General features: G+C 48.4%; 2 protein-coding genes across 8 annotated transcripts in view; one reads left to right on the top strand and one right to left on the bottom strand.

The window, feature by feature from the left end:
• The window catches only part of ASXL1 (ASXL transcriptional regulator 1), a 60,003-nt gene extending 46,774 nt beyond the window's left edge, over nucleotides 1-13,229 (top strand). For 3 of the 4 annotated variants that reach the window (XM_016148806.2, XM_016148805.2, XM_016148810.2), the window contains 9 exons: nucleotides 2,308-2,428; nucleotides 2,505-2,602; nucleotides 3,200-3,293; nucleotides 3,763-3,915; nucleotides 5,154-5,317; nucleotides 5,415-5,511; nucleotides 6,805-6,910; nucleotides 7,211-7,841; nucleotides 8,362-13,229. In XM_016148806.2, coding sequence (XP_016004292.2) covers nucleotides 2,308-2,428; nucleotides 2,505-2,602; nucleotides 3,200-3,293; nucleotides 3,763-3,915; nucleotides 5,154-5,317; nucleotides 5,415-5,511; nucleotides 6,805-6,910; nucleotides 7,211-7,841; nucleotides 8,362-11,253 — 4,356 coding nt within the window. In that variant the 3' untranslated portion in view covers nucleotides 11,254-13,229. The remainder of the gene's footprint in view (nucleotides 1-2,307; nucleotides 2,429-2,504; nucleotides 2,603-3,199; nucleotides 3,294-3,762; nucleotides 3,916-5,153; nucleotides 5,318-5,414; nucleotides 5,512-6,804; nucleotides 6,911-7,210; nucleotides 7,842-8,361) is intronic. The other variant, XM_016148811.2, reaches the window with a different exon arrangement.
• A 3,262-nt stretch (nucleotides 13,230-16,491) lies between these two features.
• Nucleotides 16,492-22,725, bottom strand: part of NOL4L (nucleolar protein 4 like) — a 123,069-nt gene continuing 116,835 nt past the window's right edge. For all 4 annotated transcript variants that reach the window (XM_016148812.2, XM_016148816.2, XM_016148817.2 and 1 more), the window contains one exon: nucleotides 16,492-21,068. In XM_016148812.2, the coding sequence (XP_016004298.1) occupies nucleotides 20,848-21,068 (221 nt within the window). In that variant the 3' untranslated portion in view covers nucleotides 16,492-20,847. The remainder of the gene's footprint in view (nucleotides 21,069-22,725) is intronic.

The raw sequence follows: 22,725 nt of genomic DNA, 5'->3' as shown, positions 1-22,725 counted from the left end.
TCTCTTCTCCATAAAAATAACTGTTGTCCCAACTTTATAGAAGTTATTTTCTTCCTTCTTTTTGTTTCCCACCACTGTTTGCATCACCAACACTATAGTTTAGTTTTGCCTGTTTTTGAACTTTTTACAAAATGGACTCATACAGTATGTGTTTTTATGTTTTTTGTTTAATGTTTAAGAATTATCCGTAATGTTTTGAGTAGTTGTAGTTCATTCATTTGTTTATTTTATAATGTCCATATATTGAGTTCACTAACCATATATATTGATTTTACACTTTGATTGTTTATAGTCCAAGTTACAAATGAAGCTGCCCTGAACATCTGGATGTGCTTTTTGTTGTGTATGCGCATGCATAGCTCTAGAGAATCCAAACCTAGGATTGACATTGCTGGGTCGTAGGATGTTTCTATCTTCAGTTGTACCAGATAATGCCAAACTATATTCTCATATGGTTGGATCCATTTTCAGGATACCTGTTCCACATCTTTACGAGCACTGCTCGGTATTTTGTTTAACTTTAAGTTTAGTCATTCTTAAGGATGTGATGATACCTCGTGGTTTTAATTTGCATTATTTTGTGTCTTCTTTATTGTTAAATACCTTTTCATGTGAGTGTTGGCCATTTGGATATCCTCTTTGGTACAGTGCCTAATTCATGTTTTTTGCCTTTTTTCTTCTGTATTTTTTTCTTACTGATTTATGTGGTCTAGATACAAGTTCTTTATTGATTATATGAGTTGCAGATATTTTCTCCAACTCTATAGGGGGGGCGCCTTTTCAAATAGAGTTTTGCTTGGTTTACTTTCTCATTGGCAATGTCTGAATCTTGCGATACCATTTTCACTCTCACCAATAGTGTTTGCATAATTTTCCCACACTCGCCAGTACTGGAGTTTTGGGATCAGTTTTACCAGTGTAGGAGGCTACTGCATTTATTAGTGAGTACTTTATGTTAGTTTAACCTTGGGGTCAGAGAGTAAATTTCTTGCATCATTCCAAGAACATGGCAATCAGTAAGTATAATTGCAGTACTAAAAATATTCTTTAGCTTTTAATTCTGAGGAGCATTTATAGTTGGTAGGGAAGAGAGATCTAAAAAGCCATTTTCTTTTTTTTATTTAAGTCATCATGATTTGGGCTTAAAGCATTAAAAAAATTGATGAAAAAATATAGTAGATCAAGGACCCATGAAATTGATGAGTTAGAATTTTGTGGATTTTTCTTATAAATTTCTGATATATTCATAAGGGGTAGAATCATGATTTTGCTTACCTTTCTTCACATACTTTTATTCAAAGGAGAAGACATCCCCCATTCAACTTATCTCTGCTCCTCCTCCTCTCTTTAAACCCCCAACATTCATTCATCCTCCTTCCTACTTTCCAGGTGTGAGGTAGCTCTTATGTTTTCCTTGGAGTTTAATTCTGAGACTATGCAGAGCCTATTGGAAAAAGCATTTGTTAGATGAAATTTGGAATGGAGCTCTTCTCTACACTCTAGCTTTAGTTTTCTGTTTTATTTAGTTCCGATCTCCATTATTTTCACTTGTCACCATCTAACTCTTCTTCCTACCTATAGATTTCTCATGGTTAGCAGAATGAAATTTCTTTCCTAATACCCTTCAGAGACTCCAAAATAATCAAAATCTTAATTCCTTGGTACACGGGGTCTTATTATCTACTACCTCACCAGAGAGATTCTCTCCTCCTCGTATGTCCAGTTTCCCCACATGCCTTCTGAAATCTACAATTTGAGCTTGGAATATTCTTCCACATTTGTTCATCCCATTATCTAGAACTCCCCTCTGTCTCCCCACTGCCAACCCATTTGCCTACTAGCTTAACTTCTTTTAATACTCAGCTCAAACAATACAGTTCCTTGGAAGCGTTACCTCTCTGATCCTTTCGTACTTTCTGTACTCTGTGGCCTTTCCTCAGACTTAAAATGACTTAGATGGCCCCTCTCCTGGGCTGCTACAGCTCTCTGTATACCTCGCTCACTGTGCTTCGTAGTGTATTAGATTTGATTTTCTCCCTTGCTGAGTTGAGCTCTTTGAGAGCAGGGCCCTGATTCCCCCTCCTGATATCCCACCCTCCCCCTAGGAACTAGCATGGTGAGGCACCCCTTAAATGTTTAATGAATGAGTGAATACAAAATTATATCTAACTTTCTTCCTATATGTATGAAAAGAACTTGCAGAGAAAGGTCATTTAGAAGGGGAAAAGCAATACATGTTTAGGAAGGATGACTGTGCTTGTAGGATTTACAGGGTTTTGCTCACCTGAGTTTTCCTTGCTATCACAGAAGGATGCCCTGCAGTGGTCTCGAAATCCAGCTGCAGTGGAAGGAGAAGAGCCAGAGGACACAGCTGATGTGGAGAGCTGTGGGTCTAATGAAACCAGCACTGTGAGTGGTGAAAATGATGGTAAGTACCCATAATAAGATGGGCAAAGAGCCATAAGCTGTCACTAGGGACTAACCTTTATTTCCCTCTCTTCCAGTTTCTCTTGATGAAACATCTTCAAATGCATCCTGTTCTACAGAATCTCAGAGTCGGCCTCTTTCCAATCCCAGGGACAGCTATAGAGCTTCCTCACAGGTAGGGAGGAGGTTGGTGACCAGGTTGGGGGCCAAGGCGGGGGGTCAGGGATAAATGAGGCCAGGCACAAGACAGGACTCTCCTTCCTGCAGTTACCTTAATGTATTTGAAGAACAGAGAAAATCAGTTTGGTCTCCACCTGTTAGTACCATTTAAAAGTGAGCTGGAGGAACAATGAGTCATAGATCTGGGAGCAGAGTGATTTGTTTTTTCTCTTTTCCATGACTGGGCAGTTTTGTTAGTTCTTATGATAGACGTAGGAACAGTCACGGAAAAGTAGAGCACAGTGCATAGTGGGGAGAACACAAGCCTGGGAGTCAGCTGTTTGAATTATGGTTCTTCCACTCACTGTCTCTGGGACCTTGGGCAAATTCCTTGTCTGTAAAATGGGGATAATGATAGGCTCTTTTCAGTTGGGGTGTAGCTTGGCACGTGAGTTTGGACCTGGCTCAGTAACATTAGTCAGTGCTGCTGTTGGCATTACCTTGCCTGAGCTGGTTAAATGCAAACTCTGTTTTACAAGATAGTGAGTGGAGACATGGTCAAGTGGCCCTGCAGGTGACTCAGGCCCTTTTTGTATTCCTTCTGGGAATATAGGCAAACAAGCAAAAGAAAAAGACCGGGGTCATGCTGCCTCGAGTTGTTCTGACTCCTCTGAAGGTAAACGGGGCCCACGTGGAATCTGCATCAGGTATGTGTAAGCTCATGATTGTGGTGCGGTGCTTCTTCTTCAGGTCCTGGGGACCTGTCTTCCTCCAGCAGCAGTTTCTGGCCTAGGTAGTGTGATTCCAGTAGAGTCAGGAAACCCTCTTCTGGCAGGCAGTATGCTGTGGTGGTGAGACCTGACCTAAGTTCCAGTGCTGGGCTTTGCTGTGTGCACCCCTTGCCTCACAGGGCGGTCACGAGGGTCCGATGAAGTAATGTACAGGTGCTTTGTAAAAGTTGCAGAGCTGCACAAACTAAGATGGTGGTTTGGCGTTCTTAATGTGACATTTTAAAGCCAGCCCATCAAGTGGTTAGCTCTGACAGCCCAAGGCTGGGCCATGGAAGCACTCAGTATTGCCTGCAGCATCTCAGGGAGAGCTGGGAGAAGTAAGCTTGTCTGAGAGCCATGGGCACAGCGGGTGATACTTTTGACCAGTGGAATGCTATGCCTTCAGGGTTTTCGGGCCGCCACGCCGATGGCGAGAGTGGCAGCCCGTCCAGCAGCAGCAGCGGCTCTCTGGCCCTGGGCAGCGCTGCTATTCGTGGCCAGGCCGAGGTCGCCCGGGACCCTGCCCCGCTCCTGAGAGGCTTCCGGAAGCCGGCCACAGGTGAGTGGCTCGGCACTCATTTCTCTGCCTGTAAAGGGGGCCCCTGCAGGCCTAGTGAGAAGATGAAGTCTGCTCCACTTTTTCCAGTTTATTTTTATTTCTTTGTTGGCCCCCTATTTTTACCTTTGCATTTTGGTTATTCCACATAAAGATCTTCTCTATTACACTGTGAGAGAACTTGTGGGCAGAGATGGTGCCACATTGCTCCTTGTGTGTCCCTGTAAGGGCCTGGCCTGTGCCTGCCTTGGTACTGCTCAGTCAGTGTTTGAGTGAGCGGAAATTGCTTCTGAGCTTCCCAAGGAAGAATTCCAGCAACTCGTTTTCTTTTGTTGGTAGCATCCTGCAGTGTTTGTTCTTAACATCCATTGTCTCTGTCAGGTGCCCTTTTTTATAACCTAGTTAGTATGTTGAGTGGAAGCCAAAGTTGAATTTGGGGGATGCAAACAGATTCAGTAGTGTGCACCTCCCATCCTCAGGCTGCTTGCAAGGCCATGCTGTTTTCTGTTTCAGGGTTTATTTCTCAGAGACCACATGCTGGTTGTTTGTAAATGGGCCACAAGAAACCATTAAGACGACTAGCCTTGGCTTCTGAAAACTAGAATAAACCATTGCCCAAGTGGGAACTTAGGTTGCATGTCTTGCTGCTTTTCCAACTTATCAGCAATGCTAAGTCTGAGGTCTCACAGGTCTCTATTCTTGGTGATTTTAAAAAATAAAAGTAACATTTGCTGAGGCTACTGTGAAAAGTATTGACATTTCAGTAGACTTTAAACAACCGTTAATACCTTTCTACATGGAGATCATAGCTCTCCAGCTCATGCACAGAAAGCTTCTGTAGGTTTTCCTGCAGTACACTTAACTAGACAACTCCCATCATTTTTCCAGTTGGCGTTGTGGAACCTCTTCTGCAGTTTCAGAGGGGACATCAGAGCCTCTCCCTGCCTGGTTTTCTGTGGGAAGGGTGTCCTCTTCAGGCTGTGACACAGCATAGTACAGAGTCTTATCTGAGAGGAGGCAAGCCCAAGTGTTCGTTTAGGTTTGATGGCAAAGACAGTAACCTGGAAAGAATAGTTATAACATATAGGCTAGGGTAGACTGGACAATTAGGCAGTGTATGCAGATAAGTTCTGGGTAGCTTGGGTGCTGCCACCAAAGTTTTTTTTTTAGTTATTGTTTGCTTTTTTGCTTTAAGAAGCAGAAATTCTATACCTTGCTCTTTACTACTTGAAAAATCACAGGTCAAATGAAGCGCAACAGAGGGGAAGAGATAGATTTTGAGACACCTGGGTCTATTCTTGTCAACACCAACCTCCGGGCCCTGATAAACTCTCGGACCTTCCACGCCCTGCCATCCCACTTCCAGCAGCAGCTCCTCTTCCTCCTGCCCGAAGTGGACAGACAGGTACAGATGGGTAGCCTCCTCTGCGTGTCTCTCTGGGGGAGCTTCTGTTGTCTTTCTAAGTTTTTTATTTATCGGGTTATTCGACTGATCCTTCTAGGTGGGGACAGATGGCCTGTTGCGTCTAAGCAGCAGTGCACTGAATAATGAGTTTTTCACCCATGCGGCTCAGAGCTGGCGGGAACGCCTGGCTGATGGTGAGTAGACGTTCTCATCTCAGATGGCTTAAGAGGTACCTGCTATGTGTGGTGTCACTTGTCTTTGGCATTTAAAACCCTAACACTCATTTTCACCAATCTCTCTCTTTTCCAAAGGAATATTTAGTGTAAGGCAATACTAATAGATGTGGCAGGTGTTAATGTGCTCCATAGCTCTAAAGAAATTAGAGAGTATTGGGGCTTTCACTATTTTGTGTGTATATCCATGTGCATCGCCTGTTCATTAAAACTGTAAACTCCTGTTCTTTCCAGTAATCATGGTGTTGCCTGAATGGGTGGAGCCAAATGCACTGTGGCATTTGACCACAGTCTCTATTTTTAGACATTGCCGCTTGGAGTGGTTGCTAATTTCTCTTAATTTTGTAGGGAAACTCTAAGGGGAGTGTTTTGGGAGGTCCCCTAGACTCCCTCTGGGTTCAGTGATTCACTAGGAGGACTCACAGGACTCAGCATAGAGTCATGTTCACGCTGTAATTTATTATAGTGAAAGAATACAGAGCAAAATCAGCAAAGGGAAAAGACATTTGGGGTGAAATCCAGAGAAAACAGGTACAGGCTTCCAAGGCCCTCTTTCAGTGGAGTCACACAGGATGCACTCAGTTCCCCCCAGCAACGAGTCGTGACAACACAGATGAAATGTAGTCTGCCAGGCACGTCAAAGACTTGGTACTCAGGGTTTTTATTGGAATCTGATCATGTTGCATGTCTCTGTCTGGCGCATACTCAAATTCCGGATTCCTCAAAGGAAAGTAGGTGCTTGCCATAAACCATCTTGTTTACAGAAACAGTTTAGGCACAGCGAGCCATTCATATCAGTTGGGGGTAGGGAGGTAGGAACCCTCCTGAAGTACAGGTTCCCAGATGTCAGCCAAGGGCCAGCCTTGTAAGCCTTTCTAAGGATAAGCAGTCAGACTTGCCAAATTAACTTTTTTCTGTACAGGAAGTAAGAATGGTTCTTTTGTTTATTTGTTTTTTTATTTTGATTTTTTGAAAAATGTGTTGCTTGCTATTGAATGACTAATCACCCTGGGGAAGCGTAAATTTCCCTTATAACAGACATGTTAGTTCTGTCCTGAGTAAGAGCATGATGTAAGAAATCTTAGAGGAGGCAAGCCAGCGTGAAGATGGGGTTAAAAAAAGGCCTCTGACCTCACCAAAGTCCACGTGGATTTTGAAAACTAACGATGAGGTAGAACTGCAAGATACGGCTTTCTGTAAGACAGGCATGAGTATTCTGAATGCATGTACTCAAAAAGTTTTATTTCTCTCTAGGTGAATTCACTCATGAGATGCAAGTCAGGATACGACAAGAAATGGAGAAGGAAAAGAAGGTAGAACAGTGGAAAGAAAAGTTCTTTGAAGACTACTATGGACAGAAGTAAGGCACTTGGTTGCTGCGAGTTCTGATCTGGGCTTTTGGGGATAGAGGCAGATGTTTCAAAATCATGTATACGTCTGTGTTGGATGAGAATGTGGTGATTGCAGTGACTTGGTTCATTTAGCTTAACGCCGTTCACAGAGAAGCTGCCAAGGGTGTTCTTAGGTTAGTGTTATGCCCCATGCAGATTTATTTGGTTCTGAGACATCTGACATCTGGGTATGTGTCGTTCATAGAAATAGAATAGACATGTTCTCTCTGCCCTGTAATTATAACTGATGGTGTGAGTTTGGTTTGCAGATTGGGTTTGACCAGAGAAGAGTTGTTGCAGCAGAATGTTGGTAAGGAAGAGGCTGAAATCAAGAGTGACTCGCGTGTCCCAGGAGAGTCAGCACGGCCACAGCGTGGTCCAGCCACCCGGCAGCGAGACGGGCATTTCAAGAAACGCTCTCGGCCAGATCTCCGGACCAGAGCCAGAAGGAATCTGTACAAAAAACAGTCAGAACAAGGAGGGATTGCTAAGGACACACAGTCTGCGACACCAGACACCCCCCACTACCAGCATAGGGAGGCTAAGTCCGACTCAGCTGAGGCAGGCAGTCCCCACCTGTCCGACACATCCTCTGCAGCGCCAGACCCCAAGGGTCCCGATTTCGCAGCGGAAACTGGGGCTTCTCGGATCCAGACCAATCCGGATGACCTGGCCCGGGCCTGTGAGTCTCCAGACAGAATTCCCACCTTGCCTCAGGAAACTGTGGATCAGGAACCCAAGGATCAGAAGAGAAAGTCCTTTGAGCAGGCGGCCTCTGCATCCTTTCCCGAAAAGAAGCCCCGGCTTGAAGATCGTCAGTCCTTTCGTAACACAATTGAAAGTGTTCACACCGAAAAGCCACAGCCCACCAAAGAGGAGCCCAAAGTCCCGCCCATCCGGGTACGAAATTATTTGATTCCTGGCCGTCCAGTGGCCAGGTTTCCCTTGATGGCCACGAACCCCTTTGTGGAGCCCCTTTGCAGGGCCCTTGTGTCAATTATGTGGGTGCGTAGAGTCCTTCACAAGAGAGCCATTCCCACAACAACTTGGCGATTAAGGGGATGAGGTGGTTTTCTGCCTCGCTCGTTTGTTCACTCTGAAGTTATGTCTAGAAGTCAGAACCCTGTGGGGCTTTCAGATCTTTTATTATGTGGTACTAGATTCTCTGTGTAGTGATTTGCACAGTCCCACCAGAAATTAAATTTAGAAATGTGGCATGTAATGGCCCTTGAATAAAGCCTTCTCGGAATGGTGTGGGATCGTGGACAGTCATTTTACCATGACTGTTTCATTTTCAAAGAAAATGATTTGGTTCTGTAGACCGTGACCCCTAAGCTAGTAGAATCCCATTTTAGCTTTACAGTGCCTAGGTCAAAACACCCAGTCAATTAAAAACTGTTTTCTAATTTTTCTCTTGCAGATTCAACTTTCACGTATCAAACCACCCTGGGTGGTTAAAGGTCAGCCCACTTACCAGATATGCCCCCGCATCGTCCCCATCACGGAGCCCTCCTGCCGGGGCTGGACTAGCGCCAGGACACTTGCAGACATTAAAGCCCGTGCTCTGCAGGTCCGAGGGGCGAGAGGCCACCACTGCCATCGAGAGGCGGCCACCACTGCCATCGGAGGGGGGGGTGGCCCGGGTGGAGGTGACGGCAGGGCCACCGATGAGGGAGGTGGCAGAGGCGGCAGCATTGGTGATGGTGGTGAGACCTGTGGCCACCCTGAGCCCAGGGGAGCCCCGAGCACCACTGGAGAGTGTGCGTCAGATCTACAGCGAACACAACTACTGCCGCCTCATCCTCTAAATGGGGAGCACACCCAGGCTGGAACTGCCACACCCAGAGCGAGGAGAGAGGACCTGGCTTCTCTCAGAGAGGATGACCGCTGCCCCCTGCAAAGGGTGCCAGACGTTCTCACAAGTGGGCTGGAAGATGTCTCCCGGCTCCCAGTTGTTCCCACTGGGGACCAGCCATGCCAGGCTTTGCCCCCAGTGTCCTCCAAAACTCCAGCACCTGAGAGTGTAGTTGAGCAGCCTACATTGCATCCTGGTGTTAGAACTGAATGTGAGTCTAGTACCACTTCCTGGGAAAAGGATACTGAGGAGCAAGGATCCACTCTTCCCCCAGAGAATGGTCCTGTTCAGTCAGTGGGGAATGTTGTATTAGAAGAAGAAGCTGGCCAGGCTCTGGATAGTGACAGTAATCTGACCATGAAGGATCCTGTGAATGTGACCCCCAGTTCCACCCCTGAGTCATCATTGGTCAGTTGCCTACAGGATAGACAATTTGATGACGAATTAGGACTTGGTGACTCATGCCTGCCCACGAGGGAAACTGCTACTAGACAAGAAGACTTGAAAGCCAAGGCTCTCATCTCTAGTGGTGCTGTTCCTTGGATGCCTGGCCTGTCGAATGACGAGGCAGTGGGTCAGCCCGAATCAGACTCCCGAGAGAATGTCCCGTCTCGTGAGCCTGAGGTTGGAGAAGAATGGGAGAAGGCTGCTCCCCTTATTCCTACGTTGCCTGAGGGGTTGACGGCTGAAGAGGGTCTTCATTTCCCTGACAACTGTCCTTCGCTCTGGACAGTGCCATCTCAGGAGTGCGTTGACAGTGCTGGTGGTGACTACAAACAGGTTGAAGTTGAAAAGCTGAAAATCAATGGAGACTCCAAAGCACCGAGTCCTCACAGTGAGTCCACAGACACAGCCTCTGACTTTGAAGGCCACCTCTCGGAGGACAGCAGTGAGGCTGCCCCCAGCGAGGCCACAGTGATGACGAGATCCTCGGCAGACAAGGAGGAGAAACACGATAGGAGCGGCTCTGCCTCACTCTGCAAGGCGAATGGTGACCTGAGTCCGGTTACAAGGACAGACAGGATGATTGCTCCTCAGAGCTGGGTGTCTCGTGTCTGTGCGATACCCCCGAAGATCCCAGACTCCCTGCTGCTGGCCAGTACTGAGTACCAGCCGAGGCCCATGCCCTTGGGCCGGCCTGGGTCCTCAGTGGAGGTCACTAACCCACTTGTGATGCAGTTGCTACAGGGCAACTTGCCCCTAGAGAAGGTTCTTCCTCCAGCCCTTGGTGGCAGCAAACCTCAGTCCCCACGGCTCCCACTTGTGAAAGAGCAGGGGATGGGATCTCTGCACGATCCTGGGGAGAGCAGCTGCGTGGTTGGTAGGAACAGACCTGGTTCTTTAAGAGCTTCAAAGGAGCCTCTTCTACGCGACAGCCATGAAGCAAGCTCTGGTCTTGCCAGGCTGGAGGTCACCCAGGCTCCTGGAACGCCCCAAAAGATTTCCAAGACAGTCTCAAGTTTAGATTCCTTATATCCGGTGACAAATTCGACAGCTGTCTCTAGGAAAGCAGAAGTGGATTCTAAAGAGCAGTTCTCTCCCTTTAGTTTTGAAGAACAGAAAGAAGCCGGTAACTTGTCGCAGGGCAGTAATTCAAGTGCTGCCCCAAGCAAAAGCCCAGGAAATCGCACTACCTCGAGAGCCCCTTGTTTCTTATCTCCAAATGTGATCTCCTTGGGTCCCAGTCAGACAGGTAGGCCCCTAGGTGGTCAGGACAGTGCCGGAGGCCAAGGGAAGAAGCTCTTTGGCTCTGTAAATGAGGCTGCAGCCCTTCAGTGCCCCAGGCCTGTGGAGCCAATGCCGCTACCTGCTGACGCCCCTCCTGGTTTTCCCAGTAGAAAGTTGGGGCCAAGTAAAAACTCTGTGTCTGGTGGGGTACAGACTGCCAGGGAAGACTGGGCTCCAAAGCCACCTCCTGCCTCTGTGGGCAGCATCAAGAGTGAGAAGACTTTTGTGGGGGTCCCCCTCAAAATGAATGCAGAGAACAGAAATGCAGCTGGACTTGGTCCTCAGGAGCTGGTGGATCACTTGCAGGCGATGCCCTTTGTCCTTGACCTGCCCTTCTGGAAATTGCCCCGAGAGCCTGGGAAAGGGCTCAGTCAGCCTCTGGAGCCTTCCACTATCTCCTCCCAACTCAACATCAAACAGGCATTTTATGGGAAGCTTTCCAAACTCCAACTAAGTTCCACCAGCTTTAATTATTCCTCCAGCTCCACCTTTCCCAAAGGCCTTGCTGGAAGTGTGGTGCAGCTGAGCCACAAAGCAAATTTTGGTGCGAGCCACAGTGCATCACTTTCCTTGCAAATGTTCACCGACAGCAGCACAGTGGAAAGCATCTCGCTCCAGTGTGCTTGCAGCCTGAAAGCCATGATCATGTGCCAGGGCTGTGGTGCATTTTGTCACGATGACTGTATTGGACCCTCAAAGCTCTGTGTATTGTGCCTTGTGGTGAGATAATAAATTATGGCCATGGGAAAAGTTGTATATTTAGTGTGTGTATTTTGATAATGATTGATCTTAAATCTGTATACAGAATATCATTGATATAAGACTGTCTTTCTAGGCAGGAGCATTCTTGTCTCTCCCTAAAATTTATAGTGCTAAAGGCCCTCTGTCACTTATCAACCTTCCAGTCTTGCTGGAGGGGTTTCTTGAAGGGCAGCTCATTGGGCTGCCTAAGCCCAATTGGCTGGCCCCAGCTCTCATGTAGTCAGTCTGGTGTGTGGGGAACCTGCCTGACACCCAGAGGGACTTGAAACTGAAGAAAGAAGGTTGTGTTCTTCAAGGGAACTAACTTACCCAAACTGAGTAGAAATGTCAGTCTTCCACTGCCCCCTCCCTGCCATCTTTTCAATTCTGCTACTCCATCTGGGGAGCTGATGGTTGGGGAAGGAACCAGCACAGGGTCAATGTAACTCCCAGCAGTGCCCACCAGGGGGCTCAAACACCTGCTGACCTTAGGGTCACACAGTTCATTCAGATTCTAATTTGACCTTTGGTTCTGTTGCTGAAGCAAATTTGGGACTTCGCTGTCTCTGTATAATCCACTGGTCCACAGGAGCTTTTGGAACCTTGGATACACCTGCTTGGACAATGGGGTCAGGCATAGGGTTGTCTTCTTAAAATGCCATCTGTAGACCTTGTAAGTCTAACTTCCAGATGTTTGGCAGGTGAATGCCTCTGCCTGACACCTTTCCTGCCACTGTGGACTCTACGGGAGTGGGCATCTCCACGCACATGTGTATGTGAAAATCATTTTACATTTTAAAGCAGTGTGTGTTTTCCTATTTTTATATTTTTAACTCTACCCTTGGATGTATAAAGTGAAATTTTTGGCTTCTGTAAGTATGCTCTATGCACCTCTAATGTTTTATCATGTATTTATATGTTGTACACAGTACTGGCTGATTCTGTAAATGGATGTATTGTACAGAGAACATGAACGTCTCTCCCTTACTTTACGTCTTGGGCATCATTGCATTAAAGTGGTATAATTGACTTCTTTACACCTGTGTCAGAGCCACTGCATGCTGTGCTGCCTGACCTGAGGGTGGAGTGATTGACTTGCGATATGCCAGGTTGGCCTAGTGCCCTGTCACAGGTCACCCAGTGGACCTGCTGCAGCCTGAAGAGCCATGGTCAGCCTGCCTGTCCTCACACAAATGCTTCTTGCTCCTCACATCTCTTCTCCAACCTTCCGTGGCTACTTGGTGCCATATGTGACAAATCAACACCACCAGTGTTAAGTGCTTCTGAATTCAAGGGTGAGTGCCCTAGGCAGCCCCCAGGTGGACCTTCCAGACCTGGCTCCAGGGTCACCCCAGCTGTTAGCAATACCTGGGACTGTGCTCTCCTTTTGACATACTTTTGACAGTGGGTTGGGGATAAAACAGCCAGGCCTACTGCCTGCCTCTCCCAACACATTTCTGACAAATAGATGTCTCCATAGTTGTCTTTCTTCATACCCTGCTTCCTGCCTTATTTCTTGTACCTTGACTTGTTGCAGAGTTGAGGGTCCCTGTTTTTATCTTTGGTTTCCCTGTGTGAGTGCTTCTGTGTGAAGTATAAAATTGGTATGACTTTCAGCAGGTCTCAGTTCATCTGAAAGTTCTCTTCTTCTCCCATTCCCCGCCCACATTTCATCCAGTGTGGCATTTTTGTCATCTGAAGCATGAGTGAGAAGTTGGCAATGATGTGGTGGCGATTTAAATGCAGTATTGGCCATGTTCAAGTTGTCAACTTCAAGAGTCTGTTTACCAAAGACAGGGAACAGAGGCCCGAGCGTGTTTGATCCTCTTCTTCCTTCTGCTGTGACCTTTGGGGCCACTCTAGGGTACAGTTTGAAACTGGTCCGGTCCGTGGGGCTGCACAGGGAAAGCACTGCTCTTGTATGTCTCTTGTGGTATTGGAAAAATAAACCTGTACAACCTGTACTGTGGTCTCAGTCATCTTTGTGGCTGCCCATCTGGGGTGGGAAAGAAGGTCAGGCTGGAGTGCAGAAGCTACATAAAAGGAGCAAACATCAGCTCACTCCCCTTGGCTCTGGAGCTCATGTTGTGTAAGGAGCTCTTATGAGGTGAATCCTAAAGGCATGACTTGTCAGCTTCACTAGTTTCTAGACTGCGTGACTTGGTGACCTTTCCTACCGCAAGCACTGGAAGCAGGAATCTAATGAAAGTGATGAGGATGCTCATCCCAACTGCCTCACTGAGACTAAGGTTGCCCAGGAGCTTCCTAATGGCTGGTTGATCTATGGGGAGGGTGAACAGGTCTGACCTTGAAAAGCCATAAACATGAGTGCTTTGCGCAGTGGCAGCCGTGAGGAAGGTGCTGGCGCAAGATGGGGTCTGAAGCTCTAGCGAGGCTGAATGGAAGACGGCCTGCAGGAGTTGACTTCTCAGTTAAAGTTAGACTTATCTGGAGTGCTTAAATACATGATTTTGTGCTTGTGAGAAACTGTGTAAACACATCAAAAGTAAAAAGGCGGAAAGTAAAGATAAACTGAAATGTGTACCCATTAATTTGTTTCCTGTGATTTAGAGCAATATGCCACACAGTGGAATCCTGTCAGGGCAGTTCAAGCTGCAGTTCTGCAGTGCTACTGTTTGAAAACATGCAGTTGGAGAAGTTATGGTTAGGGGGCTCTGTGGTGACTGGGCAGCCGCCTGCTGGTGAAGATGTGTACTTGTACCTTCATGTCACAGAATCTCTTGTCTGCAGAAGCTTAGAATGCATTAGGATCCAAAGTCGCATCTCATCAGGGAGGCAGAATTGTGTGGTGGGTTAGATGCGGGCCCCGCTGACCTGCCAGCACTGTGGTTGGGGCAGTTACCTAGCCTCTCTGCCAACTTTTCCATCTCTGAATGGGGATAGTAGTTCCTACTTTATAAAGGTGTTAGTACTCCAGACTGTTAGCTTGCACCAATCACTGCATGAACTTACAGTAGAAATCTGTACAGCACCTGTCACCTGCTGACCCTCACCCCAGAAGGGAACTGTGGAGATGTGGGCCTGCTGTACTGTTGACCAGTACAGTTGTTAATACACAGTCCTGAGTTTAGAGACTGTGGGAGACATTTTATTCAAGATCCAGTGGATGAGGAAACAATTTTTCTGAGTATGGAAAGAATATTATCTTACTGGCCTGGTGAGGTGTTTGCTTGTTTTTATTTAAGTCCAACCTGCCCTTGAGGAAGTCAGACCCTGCTAGAGGGCGGTATGTGGGTATGTGTGTGTGCTTAATACAGTAGCCTGTCTACATCAGGGACCTCGAGGGAACAAGCATCTGCCTGCTCTGCCCTGAGGGGATGTGGCACAGGCTGTGTTGCCCTCCTGTGGGCGCCCTTTAAAATGACAAAGGGTGCATTTTGCGACCTCGGAGGTTAATAGTTGTAACCAAACATTGACAGTGTCCTATGCTTTTCCTATCTCTGTGCATCAGTTTGAAAGCCTGGGATGAACATCTCCACCAGAAGATGCAGATGGAAGCTCTATGAGGAAAAGAAGAGTAACAAAAAGACAACTTGTCAGTGCAGAGGCTCTTAGCCTTTCTGGGAACACTGGCTCCTTTGAGAGCCCGATGGAAGGGCTGGACCCTTTCCCCCAAGAGATGTACATACGTGTGGAGTTATTTCAGAGGGTGCACAAGCTCATTTAAGAACCCCCAAACATATAATAAACCCAACGAAGTCTGGGTTTATACAAAAGACCAAGTTGGGGAGAGAGGACTTTGCAAAGGATTCTTAGATTTCCTGTAACTACTAAACTGTAGTGCATTGTACATTACTTTTAAAATGTGGTGCTGTGCATGTTCTCCCCTGTTGCTCAGTGAGTGAAGTGAGGGTTGCCTGTTTAAGAGCATTCCCATGCGGTGTCCTTTACCCTGTTAGCAGTGGCCCGGAGCTCCATTTAAAGAAGCCAGATGGGGGATCAAGCAGCACTTCTCTGTCCTCCAGCGATTTTGCCCCGGATCCCAGTTCTCCTGTGGAGCTGTGGTGCGTTGTCCGCAGGTAAGTGCTTTCCTGGTCGACCAGCGTGGTCTGCACGCAGTGGGTCCAGGTTCTGGGAGTTTATGTTCCCTTGGCACTTCTCAGCAGCGGTAGTTTCAGTAGGACGGGCGTTTTCATGGTATCACTAGAGAATTGCTGCCCGCCTGTGGTCCCCACATGTGTGTGAATAGATGGTGTGCTGAGGTGCCATCTACTACTTTGTACTTGGTACTTTGTACTGAATCTTAGCCTCGGTGTGTACTCCGTGAGTACAGTGGCTTCAAACTATTAGCCCCTATCCTTTTATATATTTGGCAGAATTTCTATTTTAAAAAGATTCTTCTGTTGTTGACAAAAAGTAAATGTTTTGAAAATAACTGCTATATAGTTTTGTGTGTGTGTGTGTGTGTATGCAGACACTCATGCATAATTTTTAACAGTAAAACTTATGTTCATGCTTTTAACTCAACATGGTCAGAATTGTTTTTAGACTCACGACAATGAAGTTTGTCCCCTACTCATATTCCCGCAAGTTTTTTTTTTTTTTTTGAAGTTTAACCTAAATGACATATAGGATGAAGAAAAGTCTGTGTACAAACAAACATCTTTGGAAAAAGCAGCTTTTTTGTTTCCTTCAAGGTGGAATCCAGGGTTTTGGGTCATGTGGAATGTCAAGTAGTGACGGTTCAGGACCAGGGATGGTGTTTCCTCAGTTTTCCAAGCCAGCACTCGGGGATCGTTAGGTGAGTTTGAGTTTGGTTTTTATCAGTGGAAGAGCTGAGCAGTGGGGTGAGGGGAGTGGGAGGGCCATGAGGTCTACAAGGGAACGACACTTAAGACCTTGCTTGGTCACTGGCTGCGTTTAGGAAGGCATGCCCCCAGTGTGCCCCTGCTAACTCATCCTTTAGTGGGGCAAGGACACCTCCCTGGGAGGGTGACAGGTTTCAACAATGTGCCGCCTGCATTTGGCAGCTGGAGAGCATCAGTGAAAGTTCATTTCTTTCTCTTTCTAATGGGTCAGGCGCCGAAGAACATGACATTTTCACTTGTTGAAGAAAATTTACCGAGGACCTTCTGTGTGCTAGCTTTTTGGCTAGGAAATGGTGGGATCTACGAGTGGAAAGGTATTTCAGTGCCAAAATAGATTTGGAAGGAAGAGGTCTAGCTGGGAGTGCTGCTGCCGAGAGGACACAGTGGGCAAAGAGTATTCGGTTTGTTATTCAGTGTTTATTAAGTAGATTCAGTCTTATATATGATATACAGATTCAAAAGAAAAAGGATTCCACATACTTATGAAATCAGTGCATTTAGCAAGTAATACCATGGAGATAACAGCTCGATTAACAGCTCATTGGTCTTTTGTTAAGTGAGGGGAGAGGGAGTTGGCCTGTGCTAGTCATTCCACAAACAAAACAGAATTTAGTTGCATCACACAGAGAAGACACAGTCTAAGAATTAAAATATTAAGCCACATTTACTGGAAAAACTCACTATATAGAACACAAAGAATTTGTATAGAGCATTGAGGAGGAAGTCCTCACCTGCTTAGAAGAGCCACGTTAAGTTGCATAGGTGCATATCTGTAAAAATATAATTTAGAGGTGAAGCCACTGATTAAGTAATAAAGAGTCACCTTTAAAAGTTGGTGCCTTCCACTGTTTGTCTTAAGTGCCATATGCTTACCATCTGGAGCCCCCTTCCCCCCGGAGGTGCACAAGGTGCCTCCAGCCTCCAGCGGAACCCTGAAGAAATGCTCGTGCCACCTGCACTGGAGAGTCTTAAAATCTTGTCTCAGAGGGAACTTGCGCTCTTTTAAAACATGTCTGAATTATGCCAGAGGACTGATGACCCCTTGGGTTGTCCCTAAGTCCTGGGTGGCTTGATCCTGAAGGTCACGTCATCTTGACCTTCCTATTTCCCAGGCTGCTGAGAAAACCATCCACAGCTCTGCAGGGGAGTCCTGCTTTCACTTTTCATAGGAAAAGTCCACATGGTCCCCCACTAACAGCCACAGGAGGTCTCTGTTATGACCCCTGCTTCTAAATGGACCACATGATAGACACATATGGGCCATCCGCCGCATGGAGATTTTTCTGAGCTTAGAAAAGTGTTTTTCAGCAAATCTGAGTTCTATGTGGTGTAGGTTTTTAGTTTTTGTTTTTAGGTGGAAACAGGTAAAAAGTGAGAGGTTTTTGTTTTGTGGCTTTGCTAAGCAGATGAGCTTAGTGAGGTGCACCTTCCTCCTCATGAGCGAGTCTTGCAGAACACACAGGGGCTGGGGCATCTGTACATGTAAACAGTACACTTTCACTGAGTCCAAAATTAGGAGCAAAAATACAAAGGTTCACATTGGTCTTAGGTAGATACAGGCGAAAAAGGATTGAGCTATGTAGCTCAGAAACAACGAAAACAAAGTTTCTAAAGCACCACTAAATTATATAAAAATCAGACCATGGACGGATTGAAACTGGTATTCTGGTGAAATACTTTACTATCTTGTAAAAAGTTTTACAAAAAATTACAAATGAAAAGTATCAACCCTCTGAGTTCAAAGCAGCATTTTGAAGATGAACTGGTAGTTAATCCTATAACCACCCCTGGAGTCGTAAGTGGCCCTTGGGAATAGGGATGGCTGGGTTCTACCTGTCTGAAATCCTCTGAAGCCCTCCGAGCCCCTGCCTTGTCCCCCCTGCCCCCCATGCTGTCCTTGGGTGTACACTGTTTGTAGGAGTGGTGAGGGCAAATGAATTTCAGATGTATCACATTATTTCTGCTCTACTAGATGCTCACTAAGACCAATCCCCATTCTCCTGATTGCGCCCTTCTCGTGGGATTTTCCCCCTGCAAAGACTCTGGAATTGGTGTGTTCTACTCTTGCTTTACCTTTTTAACTTGAGATCCTAAATGACTAATTTGTGCCCCGAGGCCCTCCCTCCATAAGAATTTTAAATGGCTGTGGGGCAGGGCTTTGGGAGAAGGCAGTCCCTGGGGTGAGGGTGGGACAGCGGGAGTGAGGTTCAGCAGAACCGGCTTCTTGGGTGCCCGCCAAGTCTGGAGGAGAGGGACAGGGTCGAAGCTGCATCTTTTAAAACAAAAGCAAAACAGAACAAGTTCCCTGACTAAACTAGCTAATGGAATCCTGTTTCCACACAGTAACTTGCTCCTGATTTTGCCATCTCCAGGGCTTCCGGGGTAGAGTCACTGGGAAGGAGCCCCCCCCCCCCCCCGAGAGGTGGGGTCAACAAAATGCAATCCCATCCTGGAGGGGCCGCTGGAAGCCCCAGTGGTGGACTAGTACCACTGGCTTTCCTTTCCTTTCTCTTTAAAATGCATTGAGCCTCCGCTCTTACCCGCAGTACTAGGCCAGCTGAAGGTGGTCAGTTCGGGCAGCCTGAACTCAGAAAAACACGACTTCCAACTGTAGCTTATATTGATCTTTAAATCTAATTCCTTGTGTGGTAGTGGCGGGAGCCCCTTCCCAAATCTTTCTCCTGTCTGTCAAGAAAAGCAAACCGTTCGTGCCTGTCTTGGTTACTGCCTCTGGGAGGAGAAATGACATGTTAAGCAATTGATAGCAAGAATTCTAAGGCGGCGATTGTCTCTGCCAGTTTTTAACATTAAGATTTTCACAAATTGCCTGGGGTAACATTTTGCGAAAGATCTACTGATTACTTTGTAATATTGTTCACACACAAAAATAAATATTTACACAAATTCAAACGTCAGGGAGTGTACTGAGCAGGTGGGGGCTGGGTGTGTGGATGGCCGGGGTGTGAGAGAGGCCTTGGGCACTGGAGTTTGTGCTGTGCTAAGAGGGAGTCTTGGGTGTCCTGGCCCTGACCGGAGGCCTGGGGATGGGTCAGTTGGAAGGCAGAGGTGGTGTTGGGGTGGGGTGTTGGAGGCCACTTGAGAGAGAAAAGACCATCCCTAACCTCTAGGAGCTGGAAGTAAGCAAAGGGTAGGGTACCCTACCTTTCAGAGTTTCTGGATTCCAGGCAGGGTGGGGCACCTATGCTGGAGCCCCATCCCCACCCCTCCTGAGGGTGGTCTGCCACAGTGCCAGGAGGCAGTTGGCTGCAGAGAAGCTGGTTTGGGAAGGGGTGCCTGTTCTGGGGTCTAGTGGCTCTCTGTGGCCATCCTAGGGTCCGCTCGGCCCCGGCTCCCCTGGGGCCTCTTTGCTCTGAGGGAGGAAAGGCAACAGAGGGCTTCTGCCAGCTCTGGGCAGGGGCGGGCAGCAGAGGGCTGCTGTCATGGCTACGGAGTGTTGCACGGAGAGGCCCCAGGGGCCTTCTGAGGTCTGGGCGAATCCCTGGTTTTAGCAGCACTGGTAGGTATTGCACTGAGCAAGAGGAAGTGCCTATCGGGAGGAAGGAAACCAGGCCAGCCTTTTCTTTGCCCTTTTTCACACTCCAGGGATTTTGGATTTCTTCTAGGACTGATCCCCTTCAGAAGAAGGGGTAGCCCTAGGAGAACCCAAGTGGCTTCTCCACTTCTGTTGATGATCCCTTTATTTCAACCATGGGTGCTGGGGATGGGAGCTGCAGTCCACCCAGGAACTCACCCTGAAGAAACGGGCCTTTCCTAGCAGGTGTCTGAGGGCCCTGGGTCTGTGCGAAATGTTCAACCTGGCTCCCGGGGGGCAGGGTGAGGGCAAGGACCCTATTGACCGGCTGCCGTCTCCCAGTGCTCTGTCCTGGCTGGCCGCTGGGAGGGCTGGGGCCCTCTCTGGGCTCCAGCTCCTGCCGCCCATCTGGACTTAAGTCCCCGGCAGACACAGTGTGGGGGAGTTGGGAGACAGCCATTCAGAACAGGCTCAGGGCACATCCTGGAAAAAGCCCCCGCTGGAGTGTGAGGTAGAGTACAGGTGGCTGTGACTGGGGCTTCTGTGGAATGGGGTGGGGGTGGGGGGAGCCGTGAGTATTTGTCTTTGTTTTGCAGTGGGTATGGGTGAGGTCCTCCTGCTTGGCGGTGCTGGGCACTCAGAGAGGGACAGCCGGCCTGGCGTCCACCCCACCACAGCCCCACCCCGCTGGCCCCCGCCCGTGCCAGTGTAGTGATATGGAATGTTAGGTCACAGGGAGACATCCTTCTGATCAGACAGACACAGACTGGCAATCTGTACAAACACAAAAGAATCCATTTTCAGAAAAATAAATTACTAAGGGGAGAGGAAGAAAGGGTCCACTTTGTTTTTCTCAATAAATATGCAATTCTGCTCACCTAAGACTTGAAAGGTAATTATCTGGGGGTGGGATTCTAATATCAGGGTCCACGAAGATGATTCTAAATAGAGCTGTGGCCCCAGCGCCTTGTAAGGGGAGCCCCAGCCCTTCCAAAGCTGCCCCATCGGCCTCTTCCAAGCAGGTCAGAGCACCCTTGTGGTGAGATTTCAAAAAAAAAGTGTCCTTGTGCCCAAAGTCTCAGGTGCTTGGAGTGTGGCTAGAAACAGCTCTTTTGGATCCCACCTCTTTCAAAAAACAAAATGTACCAATTGGTGAGGCAGGAAGCCGGGTCCAGGGCAGCCTCCTTCCCTAGGGTAGTGCACTCCAGGTGCCGCTGGGGGTCAGTTCTGCTGTAAAATGAGGTTTTCCAGTTCGTCTGCCGAGCGCAGCAGGAAGGCGGCAGACTCTCGGTAGCCGGCGATGAGCTGCCGCACAGCACTGATCTCCGTGGGGCTGAGCTGGGCGGTGGGCATGGGCCTGCTGGTGCTGTTGCTGGAGGGCGTGGGAGTGGATGTGGTGGAGGTGGTGGAGGCCCCGCCTTTCATGCTGAGGTCCGTGGGCCCTGTGGAAAGGGAAAGGCAGGGTGAGGGGGAGCAGACACCTTGCCTGGCACCTGGGAGGTGCCATCATCCTTCACATTGCCCTGGGAGTCTGCTATGGGTCAGGCACCTGGGCCTGAGGCCTTGGTCTGCTCTTGAGGGTTGTACCCCTAGTACCTACCTAGCTGGAATGGGGCCTGGTACCAGGAGATGAGACACAGGCTTCTGTTACTTTGTTAACCCTCATGGTGATCCCACAAGGAAAGAGACCTGTCATTGCTATGTGACAAGAGGAAGGAGCCAGGGCCTGGTGGTTGACAGGTTTGCCAGAGATCACATGGCGAATGTGTGCATGTGGTTCTGCATTCAGGGCAGGGTGGCATGCAACAAGGGCGTTGGCGTCAGGGAACAGGGCTCCCTGGCACCGATCACACTTTTGCTTCTTTCTAAGGACTGTCAGGGAGATGGTGCTATCCCCAAGCAGCCCGCAGCCTGGCTCAGGTCTCCAGGTGAGGAGGAGGCCTCAAGGCAAAGGAACTTCCCCCTTACTCTTTCCAACGTGATAAGCAGACCTTCAACCAGGAACTGACAATACCCCAGAGGAAGAAAGGCAGTCAGCATGTCTGGTGGCAGTATGGGTATGTGTGTGATCCTCCCCCAACAGCCCAGCTGTCAGCAGAGGTGGCGTTTGAGATGCTGCATAGATAGGCAGGGGCCTGGATCCCTGAGGGACAAGTGTGCACTGCCAAGGGGAGCCACAGAAGACCAGGAAAAGAAACACCTGCATGTGGTCAGACAGGGAAGAGGCTTCTGTCCAGCTGGAGAGAAGCAAGAAAGGCCAGCTGGCCTTCTTGGCTGTGGGAAAGAGGCGGGGCCAGACCAGCCAGACTGTGACCACAGCCCACAGGAGGGGCTGGGAGCGTTAAGCCTGTCTCTGAGGAGCTGCGGCATCTCAAATTCTCCTTACTTTGAGATTTTTTTGTGCCCAAGCTAGGCGAAGGTCACTGCTGCTGGGACAGGAGAGAGTGGGGTGGGGGTGTATGGGGACCAGAATGGTCAGGACAAGACCCAGAGCTGCTGTCTGGAGAAAGCGCCTCCCCTTTACTCTTGGACAGTGGCAGTAAAAAGGGAGCCTGAAGTCTTCTGAAACATATGAGGGGTGTATGTTGAGGGGTCTCCTAGGCCCTATCTGCCCTCTGCCTTTCCCTGCAGCTCTGTGGGGTGGGCCGCCGGCTTTGGAAGCAGGCCAGCCTGGACTCAAGTCCTGCTCTGCCACTCCACAGACCATTCTCTAACTTCTCAGCCTCAGTCCCTCATCTGCCATGCGAGGAGGCTGCCGTGGAGCCGAGCCGTGCCTGTGGTGCCTGTGAAACCTTCGGCGCGGCTGGGGCTTCTCATCCTGCAGAGGCCCACACTGGGGAGGGCCTTTCACACCCTTTGTCTGGCTTTCTGAATGGGCTCCCAGGAGACGTGGAAGCGGCTGGAATTTGAAAAGCGTTCTTTCAAGGTGTGCAGCCAGAAAATAGCCAAGAAGTGAGGATCCTGGGCTGTGGGAGCTGGAGCTTCCTTAGGGAGGCCTTCTCTGACCCAGCTAGGTCAGTCCCCGTCCCCTCCCCCCACTGCCCCAGCGCAGACGTTATCTTACGTGGTGTGTGAGGCTATTCTCGGTTATCAGGCATC

The sequence above is a fragment of the Rousettus aegyptiacus genome, unplaced genomic scaffold (assembly GCF_014176215.1).
Source record: "Rousettus aegyptiacus isolate mRouAeg1 unplaced genomic scaffold, mRouAeg1.p scaffold_m13_p_12, whole genome shotgun sequence".
Lineage (NCBI taxonomy): Eukaryota > Metazoa > Chordata > Mammalia > Chiroptera > Pteropodidae > Rousettus > Rousettus aegyptiacus.
This window is presented reverse-complemented; position numbering and strand designations above follow the sequence as displayed.